The 21,766-nt window shown below is 48.1% G+C and overlaps 1 protein-coding gene across 1 annotated transcript in view; it reads right to left on the bottom strand.

Moving 5' to 3' along the window:
* Positions 1-814: 814 nt before the first annotated feature.
* Positions 815-21,766, bottom strand: part of KIF13B (kinesin family member 13B) — a 127,492-nt gene continuing 106,540 nt past the window's right edge. The window contains exons 36-38 of the mRNA XM_053383779.1: positions 11,240-11,302; positions 2,951-3,956; positions 815-1,399 (exon numbers count right to left, since the gene is read on the bottom strand). Coding sequence (XP_053239754.1) covers positions 1,131-1,399; positions 2,951-3,956; positions 11,240-11,302 — 1,338 coding nt within the window. The 3' untranslated portion in view covers positions 815-1,130. The remainder of the gene's footprint in view (positions 1,400-2,950; positions 3,957-11,239; positions 11,303-21,766) is intronic.

Here is a 21,766-nt window from a genome sequence, read left to right as displayed (position 1 = left end):
CCACCTGCGGCTCATGGGGTTGCATTGAGATGAGCGAGCCACAAAGCGGTTCTGTTCCGGGCTCAACGCAGCCGCAGAAACTACACACCTCAGTCCGATTGCCAGCTTAAAGTCTGGAGAGACATTTTAATTCTTCGACGGGAAGGAGAGCAGTTGAGGGAAACCTGCGTGGAGCAGTGCAAAGAGGTTGGTGCAAGCTGGCAGGCGGCGTGCTGATTGCAAATCGCAAGGGCTGTGCTGCTATCATTCTTTTAGCAATAAATAAGAAATAAATACCATAGAATTTTTTTTGGGGGGGTGGGGGAGAGATGGGGTGGGAATCTGCTTTACACACTGATTAAACGTCAACGCCGCGAAGGAGGAAGCCCCCCAGAGACCAAACTTTCAACCAACCGTACAGGAAACTGGTTTCATAAATACAGTAGCACCAGAGGGCATGCCGAAATAATAAATTCTAAAAACCCAAGCAGGGTCTCGGAGAAAAGTCTCTTTTTCTCCTTTAAATAGAAAAAGCACTTGAGCACTGTCGTCAGCTAGATGCAAGGTGTCTTTGCTTTTAAAGATTCAGGCATTTTTTTGGGGGGTGGGGAGACAACCCACCACCCAACTAGCTAGCCCCCCCCCAAGCCTCGTCCCAGTGCAGTGAGGGGCGATACCTTCCCAGCGATGCTGGCAAGAGGGACGAAAAGACCAGAGAGCAAGACTCAAGCCAGGCACTGTTTCTCTGAAGCCGCCATCCGCCAGGACACACAAGTCTCTTCTTCTCTCTCCCGTGGTTTAAGGGTGAGGCCCTGAACAACAGCGCATTTCCTTAAAAAAGAGGCTCCGTGATCATTGCCTCTTGCAGGAGGGCTGGAAATCTGTGAAGTCACGATGGCAGATGGCTTTTTTTTTAACCTCACCTGGCAGGGGGTGAAGAGAGGGATGGAAAAGGGACGCCGTCTGCATCAGGAGAAGCATGCCGATACCCCTTCATGGCAAGAATTCAACCGACGACCCAAGGAAAGAACAAGCGCACCCACCCCCGGGCCCTGCAACTGCCCCCGCCGGCTTTGTTTAGTTGTGCAAAGTAAGGCCGCTCTCAAGGAAGTGTCCGATTCTCGCAAGGCAGTGTCCGGCCGCTGTCCCACTCAGTTGGCCCACGACTTCCGGTTCTCTGCGTTCCTGGGGGTCTTTTCTGCTTTGGCCAAGGCGGTCAGGGAAGCAAGGTTGGAGGCCGAGCCCGAGAAGGTGCCGCTCTTGCGCTGTTCGGGGGTCCCCCCGCCCTGCAGTCTTGTCCCGGTGCTCCGGCGCCTGGCTGGCCCCGTGGCTTTCTTGACCCGGCTGGGCTTCACAAGGAGCCCGTAGCCTGGATTGCACTTGAAGTATTGCCGCCCTCCGATCGAACCGTCGTTCTTGCCTGCGGGGGGGGGGGAGAGAGAGAAAAGAGGAGGTTTTACAAACAGAAACTTTTGTCCAAAATGCATAATTTATTATCCCCTCTATATTGGACAAACAGGCCAAACCCTACGCCAAAGGATAAAGGTAAAGGTAAAGGGACCCCTGACCATTAGGTCCAGTCGTGGCCAACTCTGGGGTTGCGGCGCTCATCTCGCTTTACTGGCCGAGGGAGCCGGCGTACAGCTTCCGGTTCATGTGGCCAGCATGACTAAGCCGCTTCTGGTGAACCAGAGCAGCGCACGGAAACGTCATTTACCTTCCCGCTGGAGCGGTACCTATTTATCTACTTGCACTTTGACGTGCTTTCAAACTGCTAGGTTGGAGGAGCAGGGACTGAGCAACAGGAGCTCACCCCATCACGGGGATTCGAACTGCTGACCTTCTGACCGGCAAGTCCCAGGCTTTGTGGTTTAACCCACAGCCTCCCTCTATGCCAAAGGATAAATGGACATAAATCTGACTTCAGGAATCACAAGACAGAGAAACCAGTAGGAGAATGTCTCCCAGGACATTCTACACAAGATCTCAAAGTAGCTGTCACATTACAAAAGAATTTCCAAAATAGACTGGAAAAAGAAGTTGATGAATTGCAACTTATTACCAAACTTAAAACCATGGAGAGACCTGGCCTGAATAGAAACATTGGATTCTTATCTCATTATACATGATGAACCTATTTTTGGCGATCTGATCCCCTGCTTTTTCCTGTAAGACCAATTGCAGTCGTTAACAGTTGTCAACTGGTTTACCACACCTATCAGCCAATCTCCCATTCCCAACACCCTTCTGAGTAATACCCCTCCCCACCCTCTCACTATATTTAAGGGTCTGGTGACTTCTGTTTCAGTGTATCTGAAGAAGTGTGCATGCACACGAAAGCTCATGCCAAGAACAAACTTAGTTGGTCACTAAGGTGCTACTGGAAAGAAAATTCCAAGTGGGTCTGACCCTCAATGTTTAAAATCCCTGATAGAGGATAAGGATTCAGAGATCACCCTAAGGGTGGCCAAGTTTTGCAGTGCACAAATTTAATATGGCGGAACCTCGATTTCGAGCATCTTGGAAGCTGAATGATTTGGAACCCGAACGCCGAAAACCTGGAAGTCATTGCTTCCGTTTTCGATTGCACCTCGGAAGTTGAACGAGGCGCGTTTCTCCATTTTTTCCAATATATTTTGCTGACCGTCCATTGATCCTTGGTTTTTGAACGCTTCGGAAGTCGAATGGTCTTCCAGAACGGATTATGTTCAAAAGCCGAGGTTCCACTGTGTAAATAAATAAATTACCGAACAAAATCTGACCGATTCAAATCTGATTTGATTCTGCCAATTGGGAACTTGGCGTGAGCCTCCGTGCTTGAACCCGCTAAGGCCATTTCTCCCACAGATACCTCTCTCGCTTCCCGCAGCAAATCTGCGCCAAGGCTTCCTCCGTTCTGAGGAAGCGGCTCCTGCCCCAAGATCGGCCACCACCCTGCAAAGCACCCCATCACCTCCCCAGCCACACTTACCTGACGGCATGTCCAACTCAACTCCCACCCAGGTGCCCTCCTGGAAGTCGGTCGGCCCGACGTATCTCACGGTCCCGGTCTTATTCATACCGACGGTCACATATTCGCCCTCTTTCAGCCAGTCTGGGACCTCATTGGTTTCTTCCGAGTCGGACGCGGCATCCGGCTTCTCCTCGGAGGTGCCAGCCGCTGTGCCATTGTTCTGGGCGGGGCTTTGCGGGCTCCGCCCCTCTCTCTCCTCTCCCGCCTCCTCGGAACTCGAGGACCCCACTGGCTCTCCTCCCAGCATGCTGGAGAAGGACCTCAGCTCCGACGTCCGGACTCTCTGGATTTTGAACGGGGAGCTCGCGACGCCAGGCTGAGGCGATGGCTCAGATCTGGAAAGTCCTGCGTCAGGGAGAAATTTGGTTGCCAAAGGGGGGCTCCGAGCTGCGGAAGCGCCAGGCCGCTGTGTCGCCTGCGAGTCGTTCTTTGACGGGGAGGAGGAAGGAGGGCTGTCCTCGCTCGGAGCGGCGGAAGAGGCCACAGGCTTTGGCTTCGAGGTGCCGTCGTTGTGCCCTTGGTCTCCGCCACTCTTAGTTCTTGCCTGGTCCGTTTTGTTAAGGCTGGGGGTGACCAGGTCATCTCTCGCTGGAGGAGGGACGCAAGGCTCGGGAGAGGAGGCGAGACACGGTTTCACCAGCACATCCACGGCGGCCCCAGTCTGGGTGGCCAGAGCTAGCTGCGTCGTGTCATTTGTGGCGGGCATCTGCCCGCCGGCCGGGAGCTGGGTGTCGTTCCCCGGCGCGAGCGCCTCGGAAAGGGTGGCCGTGGAAACGCTGTGGGAGAAATAGCCACTGGAAGCCTCGCTCAGGGGGCTGGGCGGGCCGTCCTGGGAATCCTGCGCCTGAATATCGGCCGCGGGCGGCTGCGGAGGCACTTTGGGGGTCCTTTCGGGGGTCTGGTCTGGCTCCGCCAACTGCGCAGCCACCTCAAAGGGCTCCTTGGCGCCTTCCCCTTGGGAGACCTAGAACACAAACGGAGAGGCCAGAGTTACAACACGTTTAGGAAACAGCAAAGCACCGAGAAGGTAATAAAAAATATAGGACATAATACAGTGGTACCTCGGGTTACATACGCTTCAGGTTACAGACTCTGCTAACCCAGAAATAGTTCTTCAGGTTAAGAACTTTGCTTCAGGATGAGAACAGAAATCATGCTCCGGCGGTGCGGCGGCAGCAAGAGGCCCCATTAGCTAAAGTGGTTCTTAAGGTTAAGAACTGTTTCAGGTTAAGAATGGACCTCCAGAACGAATTAAGTACTTAACCCAAGGTACCACTGTATACAATTTGAGGATTGGGAAAAATTGTGGAAAACAGATTTAAAATTTACAGCCTGTTCTCTTTTGAAGGAAAATTACATGAAAATGATGTATAGATTATATATAACACCAGTACAGATAGCAAGAATGTATAAAACCGGGTCAAACATATGTTGAAAATGTAAAGAAAAAGAGGGGACCTTTTACCACATATGGTGGGAATGCAGAGAAATTTTAAAAAATTGGGAAATGATATATAATGAACTGAAGAAAATGTTTAAATTAACATTTGTAAAAAAAACCAACCAGAAGCATTTTTGTTTGGGATTGTAGGAAAAGACCTGCCGAGGAAAATAAAGAATTTATTTATGTATGCTACAACGGCGGCAAGAGTCTTGATAACACAAGGATGGAAGAACGAGGAAACCCCGACAAAAGAACACTGGCAAGAGAAATTGATGGATTATGCAGAACTGGCGAAACTGACATACAATTTGCGAGACAAGGACAACTGTGACTTTAAAGAAGAATGGGAACTTTTTACAAACTATTTAAAAAGACAACAAAATGAATTGGACTCCTCGGCAGGTTTTGAATAAACATACACAAATTTATTGATTGCTAATATAATAGATAAGATAATGTTAGGATTTACATAATTTTACAATATGCAGAGAATAACATGTACTGAGAAATCAGAGAGAGGAGCTGAGGGAAGACTGGGGGGGAGGGAGGGAAAAAGGGGGGATAATGAAGATGGTACGTTTCAATAATTTGTTATGTTGAAACTCTTAATAAAAACTATAAAAAAGAGAAAAGGTAATTAAAAAATGATATATTAGGCATGTCCAACAGGTCGATCACAATCTACTGTCGATCGCAGGGGTGCTCTAGGTTGACCCCCCCAAAAAAAATATTACACTGAGAAGGTAATAAAAATGATATATCAGGCATGTGTCGGGAGTCACAGAATGCTGTGTGGGATAGTAAGTCTGCAGGCTTGAGTTTGCTAGCTGATGCAACTGGCTGATGCAATGAGCCTGAAATTATTTCTTTGTCAGAAATACTCAGCAGTAATGTGCTGTCAGTTGATTGGCTGTCATCGGTTTAAAAGAGAAACCTGTCCAGCAGTAAGTGGGTGGTGTAGAGGAGTGTGCTCAGAGAGAGAGAGAGTTAGAGGTCTTCCTATGTGCCTTAAGGTGCAGCCAGGTACTCTGTTTGACTGTATGAACTGTGTGTGTATTATAGCCTGTAGATATTTGTATATATATAAAGGTAAAGGTAAAGGGACCCCTGACCATTAGGTCCAGTCGTGACTGACTCTGGGGTTGCGGCGCTCATCTCTTTTTATTGGCCAAGGGACCCAGCGTACAGCTTCCGGGTCATGTGGCCAGCATGACTAAGCCGCTTCTGGCGAACCAGAGCAGTGCACGGAAATGCCGTATACCTTCCCGCCGGAGTGGTACCTATTTATCTACTTGCACTTTGATGTGCTTTTGAACTGCTAGGTTGGCAGGAGCAGGGACTGAGCAATGGGAGCTCACCCCATTGCAGGGATTTGAACCGCCAACCTTCTGATTGGCAAGTCCTAGGTTTAACCCACAGCGCCACACACGTCCCTTATTTATATACATAGCTCACAATAAATATACTGCACTGAAGAACCTGGAACTCTGAGCATTTCTGCTAAAGCGCTGCAGAGAATTTGTGATCCCCCTCCCCAAAGTTCAACAATTGTGGGTCAACCTCAAAAAAGCTCTTGGCAATGACAATGAGTAGATCACTGCCAGTTTTTTTTTTTTATACTGGGAGTAGATCGCAGTCTACTCATCTGTCTCCTGAGAAATCTCTATGTGGGACAAGAAGCTACAGTTAGAACTGGATATGAAACAACTAATTGGTTCAAAATTGGGAAAGGAGTACGGCAAGGCTGTATATTGTCCCCCTGCTTATTTAACTTATATGCAGAATTCATCATGCGAAAGGCTGGGCTGGATGAATCCCAAGCCGGAATTAAGATCGCCGGAAAAAATATCAACAACCTCAGATATGCAGATGACACAACCTTGATGGCAGAAAGTGAGGAGGAATTAAAGAACCTTTTAATGAGGGTGAAAGAGGAGAGCGCAAAATATGGTCTGAAGCTCAACATCAAAAAAACGAAGATCATGGCCACTGGTCCCATCACCTCCTGGCAAATAGAAGGGGAAGAAATGGAGGCAGTGAGAGATTTTACTTTCTTGGGCTCCATGATCACTGCAGATGGTGACAGCAGCCACGAAATTAAAAGACACCTGCTTCTTGGGAGAAAAGCAATGACAAACCTAGACAGCATCTTAAAAAGCAGAGATATCACCTTGCCAACAAAGGTCCAAATAGTTAAAGCTACAGTTTTCCCAGTAGTGATGTATGGAAGTGAGAGCTGGACCATAAAGAAGGCTGAAGAATGTATGCTTTTGAATTCTGGTGCTGGAGGAGACTCTGGAGAGTCCCATGGACTGCAAGAAGATCAAACCTCTCCATTCTGAAGGAAATCAGCCCTGAGTGCTCACTGGAAGGACAGATCCTGAAGCTGAGGCTCCAAGACTTTGGCCACCTCATGAGAAGAGAAGACTCCCTGGAAAAGACCCTGATGTTGGGAAAGATGGAGGGCACAAGGAGAAGGGGACGACAGAGGACGAGATGGTGGGACGGTGTTCTCGAAGCTACAAACATGAGTCTGACCAAACTGCGGGAGGCAGTGGAAGACAGGAGGGCCTGGCGTGCTCAGGTCAAGAGTTGGACAAGACTAAACGACAATAGAGAAGCAGAGGGAAAAGGCAGGTCTAAGAGGGAGGCTTCGCCGTATACGATCTAAGTAAGCCTGGTCTCCTCTTTCCCATGGCTCCTTCTTGGAAGCTCCTAAGCAGGGTGTGTCAGCTCAAAAGCTGGTCTGGGCGATATCTGGGGTGGGAGGAGATGCTTATGGCACACAAGGACACTCATACCACCTGCAAGAAAACCTCTGGTACTTTGGAAGAGAAAAAAAGGTCATCTAACGCTTTTGGGGGGTTCTTTGATAAGTAATTGTTGCTGTGTCGAATTTTATTATGTTATCGCCCGCAGAGGCTGATGGACCCTGATAGATTCCGTCAGGCCTTGCGGGACCTTTCTCCCCCTGGCGACTCATTGACTGAGCTTGTTGAGGGCTGGAATATCCAGCTCCTGGCAGCCATCGATGAGATTGCGGGGGTGCAATTAGTGCCAGCACCGTCCGTTAAGAGTTTGGGTGTAATCTTCGACACCTCCCTTTCCATGGAGGCGCAGATTGCAGCTATAACAAAGGCGGCATTTTTCCATCTCCGCCAAGCTAAGCAGTTGGCTCCTTACCTCTCTCGCCCTGACCTAGCCACTGTGATCCACGCGACGGTCACCTCCAGACTGGATTATTGTAACTCGCTCTACGTGGGGCTGCCCTTAAGACTGACCCAGAAACTCCAGCGGGTGCAGAATGCTGCAGCGAGACTCCTTACGGGGTCTTCGCTGCAAGATCACATTCATCCTGTGCTATATCAACTGCACTGGCTCCCGGTGGAGTACAGGATCAGGTTTAAGGTGCTGGTTTTAACCTTTAAAGCCCTATACGGCCTAGGACCCTCGTACCTACGGGACCGCCTCTCCTGGTATGTCCCACAGAGAAACTTACGGTCTTCAAATAAAAATATCTTGAAGGTCCCAGGCCACAGAGAAGTTAGGCTGGCCTCAACTAGAGCCAGGGCTTTTTCGGCTGTGGCTCCGACCTGGTGGAACACTCTGTCACAAGAGACTAGGGCCCTGCGGGACTTGACATCTTTCCGCAGGGCCTGCAAGACAGAGCTGTTCCGCCAGGCCTTTGGCCAGGGCACAGCCTGACTCCCTCCCTCGGCAATCTTCGCGGAGCTCTGGCCCAATGGTGGCCAGTGGCTTGAATTTAATTAATTTTATAATGAATTATTTTAGAGTGTTGTTTGTGCTGTACTTTTGTACTGTTTTATTGTTGTTAGCCACCCTGAGCCCGGCTTCGGCTGGGGAGGGCGGGATATAAATAAAATTTATTATTATTATTATTATTATTATTATTATTATTATTATTATCATCATCATCATCATCATCATTTCCCTTAGTGGGTCTTGCAAAAGGCTATTCCGAGCAATGCTTTTTATAAGGTTAGGTGACACCAGGGATGAGTTAATGGAGCCAAAAAGAAGTGTGAGACGCCCGTCTTGGCCAAGCATTTCTCAGTCCCAAGCCTCGAGGGACCAATGGCTTATCTGCATTTTCCACAGCATCTGAAGCTACCGTCTCCAGCGTGACAACTTCAGACATCACCCCTGGTCGTCCATCAAAATTCCCCTGCCAATTTTTTAATTTTAAAAACTGAGAGCTGGGAGTGGAGGGGATTTCTTCCTTTTGGCTGCTTTTATTATTTTACAGTGGTTTTTTATTTCTTTTTGAGGAGGGCAGAGGTTTGTTGTGTGCTTTTCATTCGAGGATGGTGGTTCTGAGCATTGCCAACTTCTGTGAAATGGGTATTTCTGCGGTGTCCACAACAGTTTCTTAAAGCTCCAGATGTGCTCCAAAGAGTTGGGGATTGTCAGCAGGAGGCCCAAAACATTTTTCAAAAAACTTGAGACCTGTTCTTAACAAACACACACACACACACACAGATTTACACATTCAGAACAGGCCACAAATCTGCGCAGCATCCTTTTACATTTCATAATTCAAAATTATCAGGCATGCACCCATTACAGAAGCCGGAGCCCAAATGATTCACAGAGAGTTAGCAACACACGCCGGTGAGATTGTGGATTATCTGAACTCTGGGTGCATTAGCAGCCAGTTTTGCAAATAGCCAATTTCTTCCAGAAAGGCCTGGTAGAATAAATATACAAATGTATGGAGCACAATAAATATGCCCCCTATTATTTACCGAAATATTATTTATATTACGGGAACGGGCACCTGCTGTTTGAAAAGGGCGATTTATGTGAACGGGGAAAACAAGCCAGATCTATAAGTCTCTCCCAGTTATTTGGATTAATTCGCTGGAGGGATAAATCACCCGTGCGCAAGCCAGGCGCCAGGATGCACAGAGTCCCACGCTCCAAACCCAGAGCCCTACGCAAATGCGTTAACTGCAGCAGGACAAATCTGCAAGCTACAGAGTTAACAGCACCTGCTAAGATTAACAGCCCATCCTGGTGATATATATATCTTGGCAACGGCATTGACAAACTCCGAAGAATCAATCGCTCCTGCCAAGCTGTTCCCTGTCAAGATGACTTTACACTCCACAACCCCCTCTTTTGCAGGGAACGGGGAGGTAAGTATCGGGAGGGCTCAAGCAAGAGACTCAGCAAGATAGCCCAGTTCGTAGAGCATGAGACTCTTTATCTCATGGTTGCGGGTTCGATTCCTGCATTGCAGTGGGTTGGACTGGATGACCCTCGGGGTCCCTTTCGACTCTACAATTCTAGTCCATGATTCTATGTTGTCCCCATGTCATTGGGGGGGGGGCATTGCAGCGTTCTAAGATCCCCATCACACGGGAGGCGAGCAGGGCCGGATTTTGGTTTGATGAAGCCCAAAGCTACTGAAGGTAATGGGGCCCTTTATATGTCCAGCTGTCCTTTGTCAACAACAAATTGTCTCTTTTTTGTGTTGAATATATGCTATATGGTAATTTATGGACCTGATGCGTATCTAGAAGGGACCCGGGTGGCGATGTGGGTTAAACCACTGAGCCTAGGACTTGCCGATCAGAAGGTGGGCGGTTCGAATCCCCGCAACAGGGTGAGCTCCCGTTGCTCAGTCCCTGCTCCTGCCAACCTAGCAGTTCGAAAGCACGTCAGAGTGCAAGTAGATAAATAGGTACTGCTCCGGCGGGAAGGTAAACGTTTCTGTGCACTGCTCTGGTTCGCCAGAGGTGGCTTAGTCATGGTGGCCACATGACCCGGAAGCTGTACGCCAGCTCCCTCGGCCAATACAGCGAGATGAGCGCCACAACCCCAGAGTCGGCCACAACTGGACCTAACGGTCAGGGGTCCCTTTACCTTTACCTTTAATGCATATCTAAAGCCATTTGCACATAACAAAATATGCATTTTATCAACGTGATTGTTGAACTGAAATGCAATTAAGAAGAAGTATATTAATAGTGAAATACCATTAAGAAGAAGTATATTAATAGTGAAATACCATTAAGAAGAAGTATATTAATAGTGAAATAATTATTAAGCTCTAACTTAAAATGATTTCTCATTCATAACAAACTTAATAATGCAAACACATTGGCATTTGGCAATAACAAAAGTTCCTTTAGAAACACAATTTACAAAGACTCATAATCTAGTCTCTAGAAACTTGCTATAACATGAAATAATAATAGGTGTAAATATATGGTGCAAACTTCTAATAATTACAAATAGCAGAATGTGGGCACCCTATATATAGAAATGAGCAAACCAGTGATATTTTAGGGAGCAAGCTAGCAGACGGGGTCCATTACTTACATCATAGGAGCCTACACAACACAAAACACTGTTGCTGTATCCAGGTTTTATTTGATTTGTTTTTTATCTAATATTTTGGAAATGTACATCCAGGTTTTTCCCCCTTTAAATTTTTTGGGGCCCCCAAGAGAGCGGGGCCCTAAGCTATAGCCTGTTTAGCTTATACGTAAATCTGGCACTGGAGGAGAGCAGTCCTTCCAAGAGGACCAGGAAAATGCTTCTGCTAACCCAGAGGAATATGAAGACAAGCGCGGATGTTGCGTCCAGCAAACACAGGGTTGGGTCAGCCTTGTCACCCACAGAATATGCATGGAAGGGGGACTTTCCGGGGCGAGAGGTCAGCAGCTTTTGAGGACCACTGAGTGAGCCTGTGGCAAAAGTGAGATCTCCACGAGGGGCCATCCAGGTCACAGATGCAAGAGCAGGATGCAAAAAGAACCTCGCCAAGGGCTTACCTGCTTCACTTTTGCTGCGGTGGCATCAACACTGGCAGACTGGACCATAATTCTCGGGACAGGCTGCAAGGAGGGAAAGAAAGAAAGAAAGACGACCCTAAACACACAGGCAGCCAAACACGGCATTATTTTGGACTGTCTCGCCAGAGTGGTGCATACTCTGGTTATCTCCCGCTTGGACTACTGCAATGTGCTCTACGTGGGGCTCCCTTTGAAGGTGACTCGGAAACTGCAATTACAGTGGTACCTCGGGTTAAGAACTTAATTCGTTCTGGAGGTCTGTTCTTAACCTGAAACTGTTCTTAACCTGAAGCACCACTTTAGCTAATGGGGCCTCCTGCTGCTGCCGCGCCACCGGAGCCCGATTTCTGTTCTCTTCCTGAAGCAAAGTTCTTAACCCGAGGTACTATTTCTGGGTTAGCGGAGTCTGTAACCTGAAGCGTATGTAGCCTGAAGCATCTATAACCCGAGGTACCACCTTAATGCAGAATGCGGCAGCTAGACTGGTGACTGGGAGCGGCCGCCGAGAGCACATAACACCAGTCTTGAAATACCTACATTGGCTCCCAGTACATTTCCGAGCACAATGCAAAGTGTTGGTGCTGACCTTGAAAGTCCTAAACGGCCCAATATACCTGAAGGAGCGTCTCCACCCCCATCGCTCAGTCAGGACACTGAGATCCAGCTCCGAGGGCCTTCTGGCGGTTCCCTCACTGCGAGAAGTGAGGTTACAGGGAACCAGGAAGAGGGCCTTCTTGGTGGTGGCATCCGCCCTGTGGAATGCCCTCCCATCAGATGTCAAGGAAATGAACAACTATCTGACTTTTAGAAGACATCTGAAGGCAGCCCTGTTTGGGGAAGCTTTTAATATTTGATGAATTATTGTATTTTAATATTTTGCTGGAAGCCACCCAGGGTGGCTGGGGATAATAATAATAATAATAATAATAATAATAATAATAATAATAATAATAATTATTGTTGTTGTTGTTGTTTAGTCGTTTAGTCATGTCCACCTCTTCGTGACCCCATGGACCAGAGCACGCCAGGCACTCCTGTCTCCCACTGCCTCCCGCAGTTTGGCCAAACTCATGCTGGTAGCTTCAAGAACATTGTCCCACCATCTCGTCCTCTGCCATCCCCTTCTCCTTGTGCCCTCCATCTTTCCCAACATCAGGGTCTTTTCCAGGGAGTCTTCTCTTCTCATGAGGTGGCCAAAGTATTGGAGCCTCAGCTTCAGGATCTGTCCTTCCAGTGAGCACTCAGGGCTGATTTCCTTCAGAATGGAGAGGTTTGATCTTCTTGCAGTCCATGGGACTCTCAAGAGTCTCCTCCAGCACCAGAATTCACTGCCTTGCCGTGGCAAAGGGATCCCTTCATGGATCACTGCCTTGCTGTGGCGAAGGGGCTTGAATAACTCAGAGAAGCTATGAACTATTCTGTGCAGGGCAGGGCACCCAAGATGGACAGGTCATAGTGGAGAGTTTTGACCAAACGTGATCCACCTGGAGGAGGAACCGGCTTGCCAGGGGGTTGGACTCGATGGCCTTTGTGGTCTCTTCCAACTCTATGATTCTATGATTCTAAGCACTCCAGTATCCCTGCCAAGAAAACTCCATGGACAAAGACAACAGGCATATAATAATAATAGGAGATTCTAATTCTATAAGGAAGTTCGCAGAGAGACAACGCCCTTCCATCTTCCGCAGCGTGGCGTACCTGCCAGGTGAAATTGACTACAAACACAGTGTTATGAGTTTGGACCTGGGGTGTGCTGTAGCCCCAAACTTCCCCAGCTAGATTCCCCACAGATTCAAAACGAAGAGACGCAGCAGCAGTAGCTGGGAGTCGAGACCAAAGGGGTTAAAAGAGAAGGTGCCTTTCTGTTCACACGACCCCCCCCCCCCACAAAAAACTCAAGAGATGCTAAGAGGTGCCATCAGTCCAATAGAATCCCCCTCCGCCAAAATCTTAAGCAGCGCATAAACAGCTTAATCAGAAAGGCCTCCCTCCATCGGAAGCCAACCTGCGAGTTACGCGAAGAATCCTATTATGCCAAATTAATTCAATCTGACTAATTAGAGAGCAGGAAGTTCTTTCAATTATTTGATGTACCTTCTGAGAAACGCACTTGAATACGAGAGCAGGTTGCCTTAATTGTGGCGTCCTTATTTCTACAGATTCGCTCCTGAACTCGCAATGGGGAGGGGGGTCAGAAGAAGCTGCTCTGCTCGCTGCCGCCTCCAGAAACTCCAGACTGTGGAAATTGGTGGCAGGCCAAACAGAAAGTTGGCGGGTAGGGAAAGGACGCTTTGCAAGGGGACGGGGAACCCTGCTTGGTCTAGACCAGTCGTTCTCAACCTGCGGGTCCCCAGAGGTTGTTGAACTACAACTCCCATCACCCATAGCTAGCAAGGCCAGAGCTCAGGGGTGATGGGAGTTGTAGTCACACAACATCTGGGGGCCCACAGGTTGAGAACCACTGGTCTAGACCAAGGGTGGGCAAACTAAGGCCCGGGGGCCGGATGTGGCCCAATCGCCTTCTCAATCTGGCCCACGGATGGTCCGAGAATCAGTGTGCTTTTACATGAGTAGAATGTGTGCTTTTATTTAAAATCTCTGGGTTATTTGTGGGGCCTGCCTGGTGTTTTTACATGAGTAGAATGTGTCCTTTTATTTAAAATGCATCTCTGGGTTATTTGTGGGGCCTGCCTGGTGTTTTTACATGAGCAGAATGTGTGCTTTTATTTAAAATGCATCTCTGGGTTATTTGTGGGGCCTGCCTGGTTTTTTTACATGAGTAGAATGTGTGCTTTTATTTAAAATGCACCTCTGGGTTATTTGTGGGGCATAGGAATTCGTTCATTTCCCCCAAAAAATATAGTCTGGCCCACCACATGGTCTGAGGGATGGTGGACCGGCCCACAGCTGGAAAAGGTTGCTGACCCCTGGTCTAGACGACCACAGACATCCCTTCCAAACCTAGATCTATGCATAAAAATAATTTAAAAGACAGGTGCATGATTTTTGAAATCTGCACCCAAGGTCTCTGGATCTGGGCACAAACTCCCCCTCCACCTGCTCAACGTTTGGAATCCCACCGAAATTAAACAGGAGTCTGGAGTCTGAAGAAACTCACCAAACTATGGGGCGAGGAGGGAGCTCCTATACCTAGACGCTCTGGGGGTGGGACAGATATGATTCTTAAGGAGTAAAAAGCCCACTTTCCCACCCTGCAATCTTCCTGATCGATCAAGTTCCAATCAATGAACTGGCCGTAATTATCAATTAATGCTTTCAGCCCTGCTGAGTTCTTTACTGCCTCAGCAAGACGTCAGTAAGACAGAGTGCGCTCCCTGGGCTACAGGTCACCTTGCTGAGCCCCTCTCGGTGCACCGATAATTTAGAGTATTCCAATATTTTTTTCACTGTAATCAGCAGCTGTCCAGCTTTCCGAATTCAGGGAGCCCTGCCCAGCTGCACTCAGCCTGGGGGTCTCGCAATGGCGTGCCATGGGAAGCTTCACGTTTGAGGGTGCGCACTCAGTTTGTGCCAGGCCTCACCACCGCCCTCCTTCTGAAAATACCACCCCAAACAGCCCAAAACAACCCTCTTGGATCAGGCCAATGGCATGGCTAGTCTCCTGTTCTCACAGGGAACAACCAAATGCCGTATTTTTCGCTCTATAAGACGCACCCGGCCATAAGACGCACCAAGTTTTTGGAGGAGGAAAACAAGAAAAGAATAATATTCTGAATCTCAGAAGCCAGAACAGCAAGAGGGATCGCTTCACACTGAAAGCAGCAATCCCTCTTGCTGTTCCAGCTTTTGGGATAGCTGCGCAGCCTGCATTCGCTCCATAAGACGCACACACATTTCCCCTTACTTTTTAGGAGGGAAAAAGTGAGTCTTATAGAGCAAAAAATACGGTACTTACTGGAAGCCCAGAAACAGGACCTGAGTGTAACTTTGTTCTTTCCCCACCTATAATTTCCAGCAGCTGAGATCCTGAGGCCTGCTGCCTCCGACAGTGGGAACAGCAACCACCCACTGACTGCTCAGGGCTGTGGGTTCGAGTTCCACGTTGGGCGAAAGATTCCTGCATTGCAGGGGGTTGAACTAGATGATCTTCGTGGTCCCTTCCAACTCCAGATTCCTAAGAGTCTAGGATTTGGGGGAGACTGCCCACATACTCCCCAGAGACTTCCCGTCTTTCAGTTACTAGTAAATGAAAGTGAATCCCTTCATTTCATCTCAGCTGTCTAAAACACCCACCCACCCACCCTCCACTTTATTGTTGTTGTTTAGTCGTTTAGTCATGTCCGACTCTTCGTGACCCCCTGGACCAGAGCACGCCAGGCACTCCTGTCTTCCACTGCCTCCCGCAGTTTGGTCAAACTCATGCTGGTAGCTTCAAGAACACTGTCCCACCATCTCGTCCTCTGTCATCCCCTTCTCCTTGCGCCCTCCATCTTTCCCAACATCAGGGTCTTTTCCAGGGAGTCTTCTCTTCTCATGAGGTGGCTAAAGTCTTGGAGCCTCAGCTTCAGGATCTGTCCTTCCAGTGAGCACTCAGGGCTGATTTCCTTAAGGATGGAGAGGTTTGATCTTCTTGCAGTCCATGGGACTCTCAAGAGTCTCCTCCAGCCCCATAATTCAAAAGCATCAATTCTCCAGCTATCAGCCTTCTTTATGGTCCAGCTCTCGCTTCCATACATCACTACTGGGAAAAGCATAGCTTCCAGAAATCGTTTGAAAACCAGAGCAGTAACTTCTAGGTTTTCAGCGCTCGGGAGCCGAAAAGTTCCATAACAGAGGCATTCAGGAACAGTGGTTTGACTGTACATAGCACTCACTGATACAGCAAAACTAAATGCACATATTCCCCAAGTTGTCAAAAGCATTTCATAAAAAACAAGTGGAAATTTTCCTGTCCTCTCATTGGTATTTGCTTTTCCATAAGTGCGGAGAGGAAAGAGGACAATTTAGTTCCCCTTCAGTATTTCTCTCGGAAATCACGCAACTCATTTTTCTTGCTCCTCATTCTAGATTCGTTCCAACACACTGATTGCTTTCTAACAAATAATCTTCTGTTTCTATGGCACCCAAGGGCACCCCAGTAGTGGCACATCCACTGACTGAAGAAAGCCCTCAGCCCCGTAGGGACAGTCATCTCGTCCTTTTTTGCGGTAATACATTTTCTTGCTTAGTCCTCCGGAAGCCTCGTTTTGTAGCAAGGACTGCAAATACATTTCCCAACTGATGATTCAATATGCACAATTTAACTCTGCATCCACAACTTTAGGGTTTGCCAGCTCCTCCCCCGATGCCTTTTTTAACTTGTTCGTTAATTTAACCGCGCATTCGCACCCTCCATCTCTCTGCCTTCACTCACAAAAGCAAGACTTCAAAAGCGAATCTGCTTTTGAAGAGGCATAGGAAGACACCTGGTTGGACAGTGTTCTCGAAGCTACCAGCATGGGTTTGACCAAACTGGGGGAGGCAGTGGAAGACAGGAGTGCCTGGCATGCTCCGGTCCAGGGGGTCACTAAGAGCCGGACATGACTAAACAACATCAAGGAAGACACCGGAAACATATTGGGATCTGGACTAGAGAGGAAGGAAGGGAAAATATCTCTCCCTCCTGCAACGCCCCACCCAAGATTTGCTGCTGGAGGCAATCTTACCCATGGGACCACCCATGGTCACAAGATCTTCTAGATAAAATGTACCACCACTGTTGAATGCAAACACAGATCTGTTGTTGTTTAGTCATTTAGTCGTGTCCGATTCTTCATGACCCCATGGACCAGAGCACGCCAGGCACTCCTGTCTTCCACTGCCTCCCGCAGTTTGGTCAGGCTCATGTTCCTAGATTCGAGAACACTGTCCCACCATCTCGTCCTCTGTCGTCCCCTTCTCCTTGTGCCCTCCATCTTTCCCAACATGAGGATCTTTTCCAGGGAGTCTTCTCTTCTCATGAGGTGGCCAAAGTCTTGGAGCCTCAGCTTCACGATCTGTCCTTCCAGTGAGCACTCAGGGCTGATTTCCTTCCGAATGGAGAGGTTTGATCTTCTTGCAGTCCATGGGACTTTCAAGAGTCTCCTCCAGCACAATAATTCAAAAGCATCAATTCTTCGGCTCTCACTTCCATACATCACTACTGGGAAAACCATAGCTTTAACTATACGGACCTTTGTCAGCAAGGTGATGTCTAGCTATTTTGATACTCTTGTTTTGTCTACCTGTTTTTTAAGGTCTGTGGATTTCACTGGTATTTTCTAATGGGTTTTTAAAAATACTATTCTGGGTGGAATGTGGGCAGGGTTTGCGGAATGAGTCTTGCCAGCAGAAGCCTTGTGCAATGGGGCTTCCCTCTTTCTCTTCCCACTGCATACCCCCCCCCCCAGAATTGCCTCGAGGGGGTCACGAGAACTCCCCCCAGAACAGTGGGGAGGGGGCAGAAAGGGGGCTCATTCCACCTGGCAAATTGAAATGCCTGGCTTGTCAGAACAATCACTTTAGTGGGAATTTTAATGCCTCCATATGTGTGTGATTAAATCATCCCCACATCTTGTTAAACCAATATACAAAATGAACGATATGTTTTGAACTTCCTGGAATGGGGTGCGGGAAGACTCTTATTATTATTATTATTATTATTATTATTATTATTATTATTATTATTATTGCTGTTGTATACTCAAAGAAATTGACACGTGAAAGAGTGCCACTCAGAAAGGAGGCATATAAATGTTTTAAAAGAATTAATAAATAAATATTCCATCATCTCCATCAGCCACCACTGCTACCTCTCTGACAGGAATCAGGAAAGGGGACAGAACACACTCCATTTAAACAGAAAACCGGCTGCGCTGATTAAACTTCTTGGCTGCCGCATCTGCCCGAATCCCATTTCGCACGAGGCATTTTCAACTAATGTGATTTACGGTAACATCAGTTCCAGCAACAATGGTAAAATTTATGATGTGCACTTAGTGCTGTTTGTGACTTGCCAAATGGAAAATGTGGCTTCTATTTTTAATCCGTAAATTTCATTCCCCCAGTCTCTCCTTCTGGTAAACCCCGTGGATCCAAAAGACCAGGCAGAGCCACAGCCGAGAAGGGTGTCCACAGGTGCATGGAGATGGATGAGTCTCCAGCTGTTGGGCGTGAGAGGGAAACACACCTGCCCAGATGTGGACATGGACACACAAACTCACTTATCGCCCACAGACTGACAAAACTGTGGCAGTTCAACTCTAGAGAACGTAACGAAAAAGGGCACACAGCCACTTCAGAGCAAAGTTCGTTCCAAGTCTAACACAGACTTACAGAGGTGTGCAGAATTATGCATGGTGAATCATGGAACTGCAAAGCTGGAAGGAACGCCCCCCCCCCCGGTCGAACCTGCCCCCAGCAAGCCAATTCTATGATTCTAGCTCCTGTGGTCCCCCAAAAGGTTTTGTTCAATGGGTAGACATCGGAGCACAGGGGCCGACAGAGGCAGGGCGGAGATGGCTGGCAGAAGCAGCATGGGAGAAGTCAACCGCAGGTGCAGAAAGACGCTTGCGTGTTTGGAAGCCCGACCGTGACAACAAAGAGGTGGCCATGCGCAAAGGCACTTTATGCAAAGCAGCGCTAAGAGTGAGCTGAAAATATATTATTTTGGAGCAGTAGTTTGGGAGGATTCCCCCCACTATATTCTTGAACTTCTGCTTTATTCTGATATCGGGGGTAGCTATCTAGATCCCTTATAGGGACGCAGGTGGCGCTGTGGTCTCAACCACTGAGCCTTTTGGGCTTGCCGATCAGAAGGTCGGCGGTTTGAATCCCCGCGACGGGGTGAGCTCCCGTTGCTCGGTCCCAGCTCCTGCCAACCTAGCAGTTCAAAATCATGCCAGTGGTTTATATTGGACTGTTAAAACGGAAAACTTAACAAATATCATGATTATTTTTAAAAAGAAATATTTTGGACAAACAAATAAATAAATTCCTGCATTGCAGGAGGCAGGGGGCGTGGACTGCACAACCCTTGGGGTCCCTTCCAACTCTGCAATTCTTTAAGTCGATGATATGCAAACTAGAATTTAGCTGATTTCTGTTTTGTCAATACAAAATCCACTCTGAATTATAAGCTGGGCTAGAGTTTCCTCCATGTAAATGGAGAGCCTTTTGTCTCTTCGATTCAAAGACTTCCCTTTTTATAGTTCTGTTGCTCACTGTCTGCATAACTGTTTATGCTTGTTAAATTTGTACCCTACCTTTTGGAATGCAAAGCAGAGCTTAGAGTGAGCTGAAGCTATTTTTTTGGAGCAGCCGTTTTTTTTGCGGGGGGGTTTCCCCACAATATTCTTGAACTTCTGCAGTATTCTGATATGGGAGAAAGCTACCTAGATCCCTTGCTAAAGAACAAGAAGTACTCGAATGTGTAATAAAAACTGAGCTTTCAGTTGCTTATAAATAACCTGTTACGTGACCTGGAGGGCAGCCACAGAAAAACAAATAAATTTGAAATCTATTTCCCCCAACAGTTGTGGAGCTTCCGAGTTCTGAGAGCATCTACACATTAAGATGTGTCCATCTCCCCTATTTTATTTCCGTTTCATTTTATTACTAATACAAAACTACGTTATGCATACTTTGAAGTTCTGAATTTAATTCTGTGCTCTTTTGAGACGCTCTGCAGACTAACTCAATAAATTCTAGACTAGTGCTACATGCCCACCGATCGCTGGTTATTGTTTCCTGAAGGTTAACTCCAAGCTACCTCTTGACTCCCAGAAAGGAGCCACGTAATTAATGCCAGGGACCTGGGCCGGGAACTGCGTCAAGTATGCCTCTCCAGCCTCGTGAAATGGGTTATTGCGCATACTTAATATGCAACTCAAATAGCTGCTTTTTAAAGCTAACCTTTACAGATTTAATAGAATAAAAGATGATATTGAAATGCCGCTCTTTGGCAGCGATCTCCCACCCAAGGCAAGACACGCAGGGAATGAAATCCGGGGGCTTTTGAGGCCCGGCCCCTCGCAGCCCCATCTGCTTGTGAGGCTTCAGCCTAGAGGCATGCCGAGATGAAAGGGGAACCAACGTGGGCACCAGGGAAATGTCAGGAGAGCCACCACAACTCCTTGGGAATTTGCTGGAGCATTTCGCAAACCGAAAACGGTGGGGTTTAATCCATTGGTGCAGTCAAATGGATGCCAGTGTGGTGTAGTGGTTAAGAGCGGTGGACTCGTAATCTGGTGAACTGGGTTTGCGTCTCCGCTCCTCCACATGCAGCTGCTGGGTGACCTTGGGCCAGTCACACTTCTCTGAAGTCTCTCAGCCCCACTCACCTCACAGAGTGTTTGTTGTGGGGGAGGAAGGGAAAGGAGAATGTCAGCCGCTTTGAGACTCCTTCGGGTAGTGATAAAGCAGGATATCAAATCCAAACTACTCTTCTTCTCTTGTTCAAATGCAACATTCCCTGCTACCCTAGAGGGGAAATCCAGTTGGTGTAACTTCCTGCTCCACTGGTCTGGAGCTTCAGAATGCGGAAGCAAGACCGGTGACTGGGAGCAGCCGCCGAGACCTACATTGGCTCCCAGTACATTTCCGAGCACAATTAAAGTGTTGGTGCTGACTCTCAAAGCCCTAAATGGCCTCGGTTCAGTACGCCTGAAGGAGCGTCTCCACCCCCATCGTTCTGCCCGGACACTGAGGTCCAGCGCCGAGGGCCTTCGGACGGTTCCGTCCCTGCGAGAAGCCAAGTTACAGGGAACCAGGCAGAGGGCCTTTTCGGTAGTGGCACCCGCCCTGTGGAACACCCTCCCACCAGATGTCAAAGAGAAGAACAACTACCAGATTTTTAGAAGACATCTGAAGACAGCCTTGTTTAGGGAAGTTTTTAATGTTTAACAGACTACTGTATTTTAATACTTTGTTGGATGCTGTGGGTAAAACCTCAGCGCCTAGGACTTGCCGATCATATGGTTGGCGGTTCGAATCCCTGCGGTGGGGTGAGCTCCCGTCTTTCGGTCCCAGCTCCTGCCCACCTAGCAGTTCGAAAGCACCCCTAAGTGCAAGTAGATAAATAGGTACCGCTTTATAGCGGGAAGGTAAACGGCATTTCCATGTGCTGCACTGGTGCTGGCTCGCCAGAGCAGCTTCGTCACGCTGGCCACGTGACCCGGAAGTGTCTTCGGACAGCGCTGGCTCCCGGCCTCTTAAGTGAGATCAGCGCACAACCCTAGAGTCGGACACGACTGGCCCGTACGGGCAGGGGTACCTTTACCTTTACTGGATGCCGTCCAGAGTGGCTGGGGAAACCCAGCCAGATGGGCGGGGTATAAATAATAAATCCTATTCTATTCTATTCTCCCTGCATGTGACTTGGGAGATGGGGTGGCTCTGGCTGACTCTATAAAAGTCCATTTTCCCAGTCCAGTTCGTCCTGACAGTGCTGCTGTCTTGCTCTGTCTTTTGCTGCCATGCTGCTCTTCTGCAGCCATTTTGCACTCCAAATGTAATTTTGATGTCTGC

Source organism: Podarcis raffonei, chromosome 3 (assembly GCF_027172205.1).
Source record: "Podarcis raffonei isolate rPodRaf1 chromosome 3, rPodRaf1.pri, whole genome shotgun sequence".
NCBI lineage: Eukaryota > Metazoa > Chordata > Lepidosauria > Squamata > Lacertidae > Podarcis > Podarcis raffonei.
The sequence above is the reverse complement of the archived record's forward strand: the minus strand, read 5'-3'. Positions and strand labels throughout refer to the sequence as shown.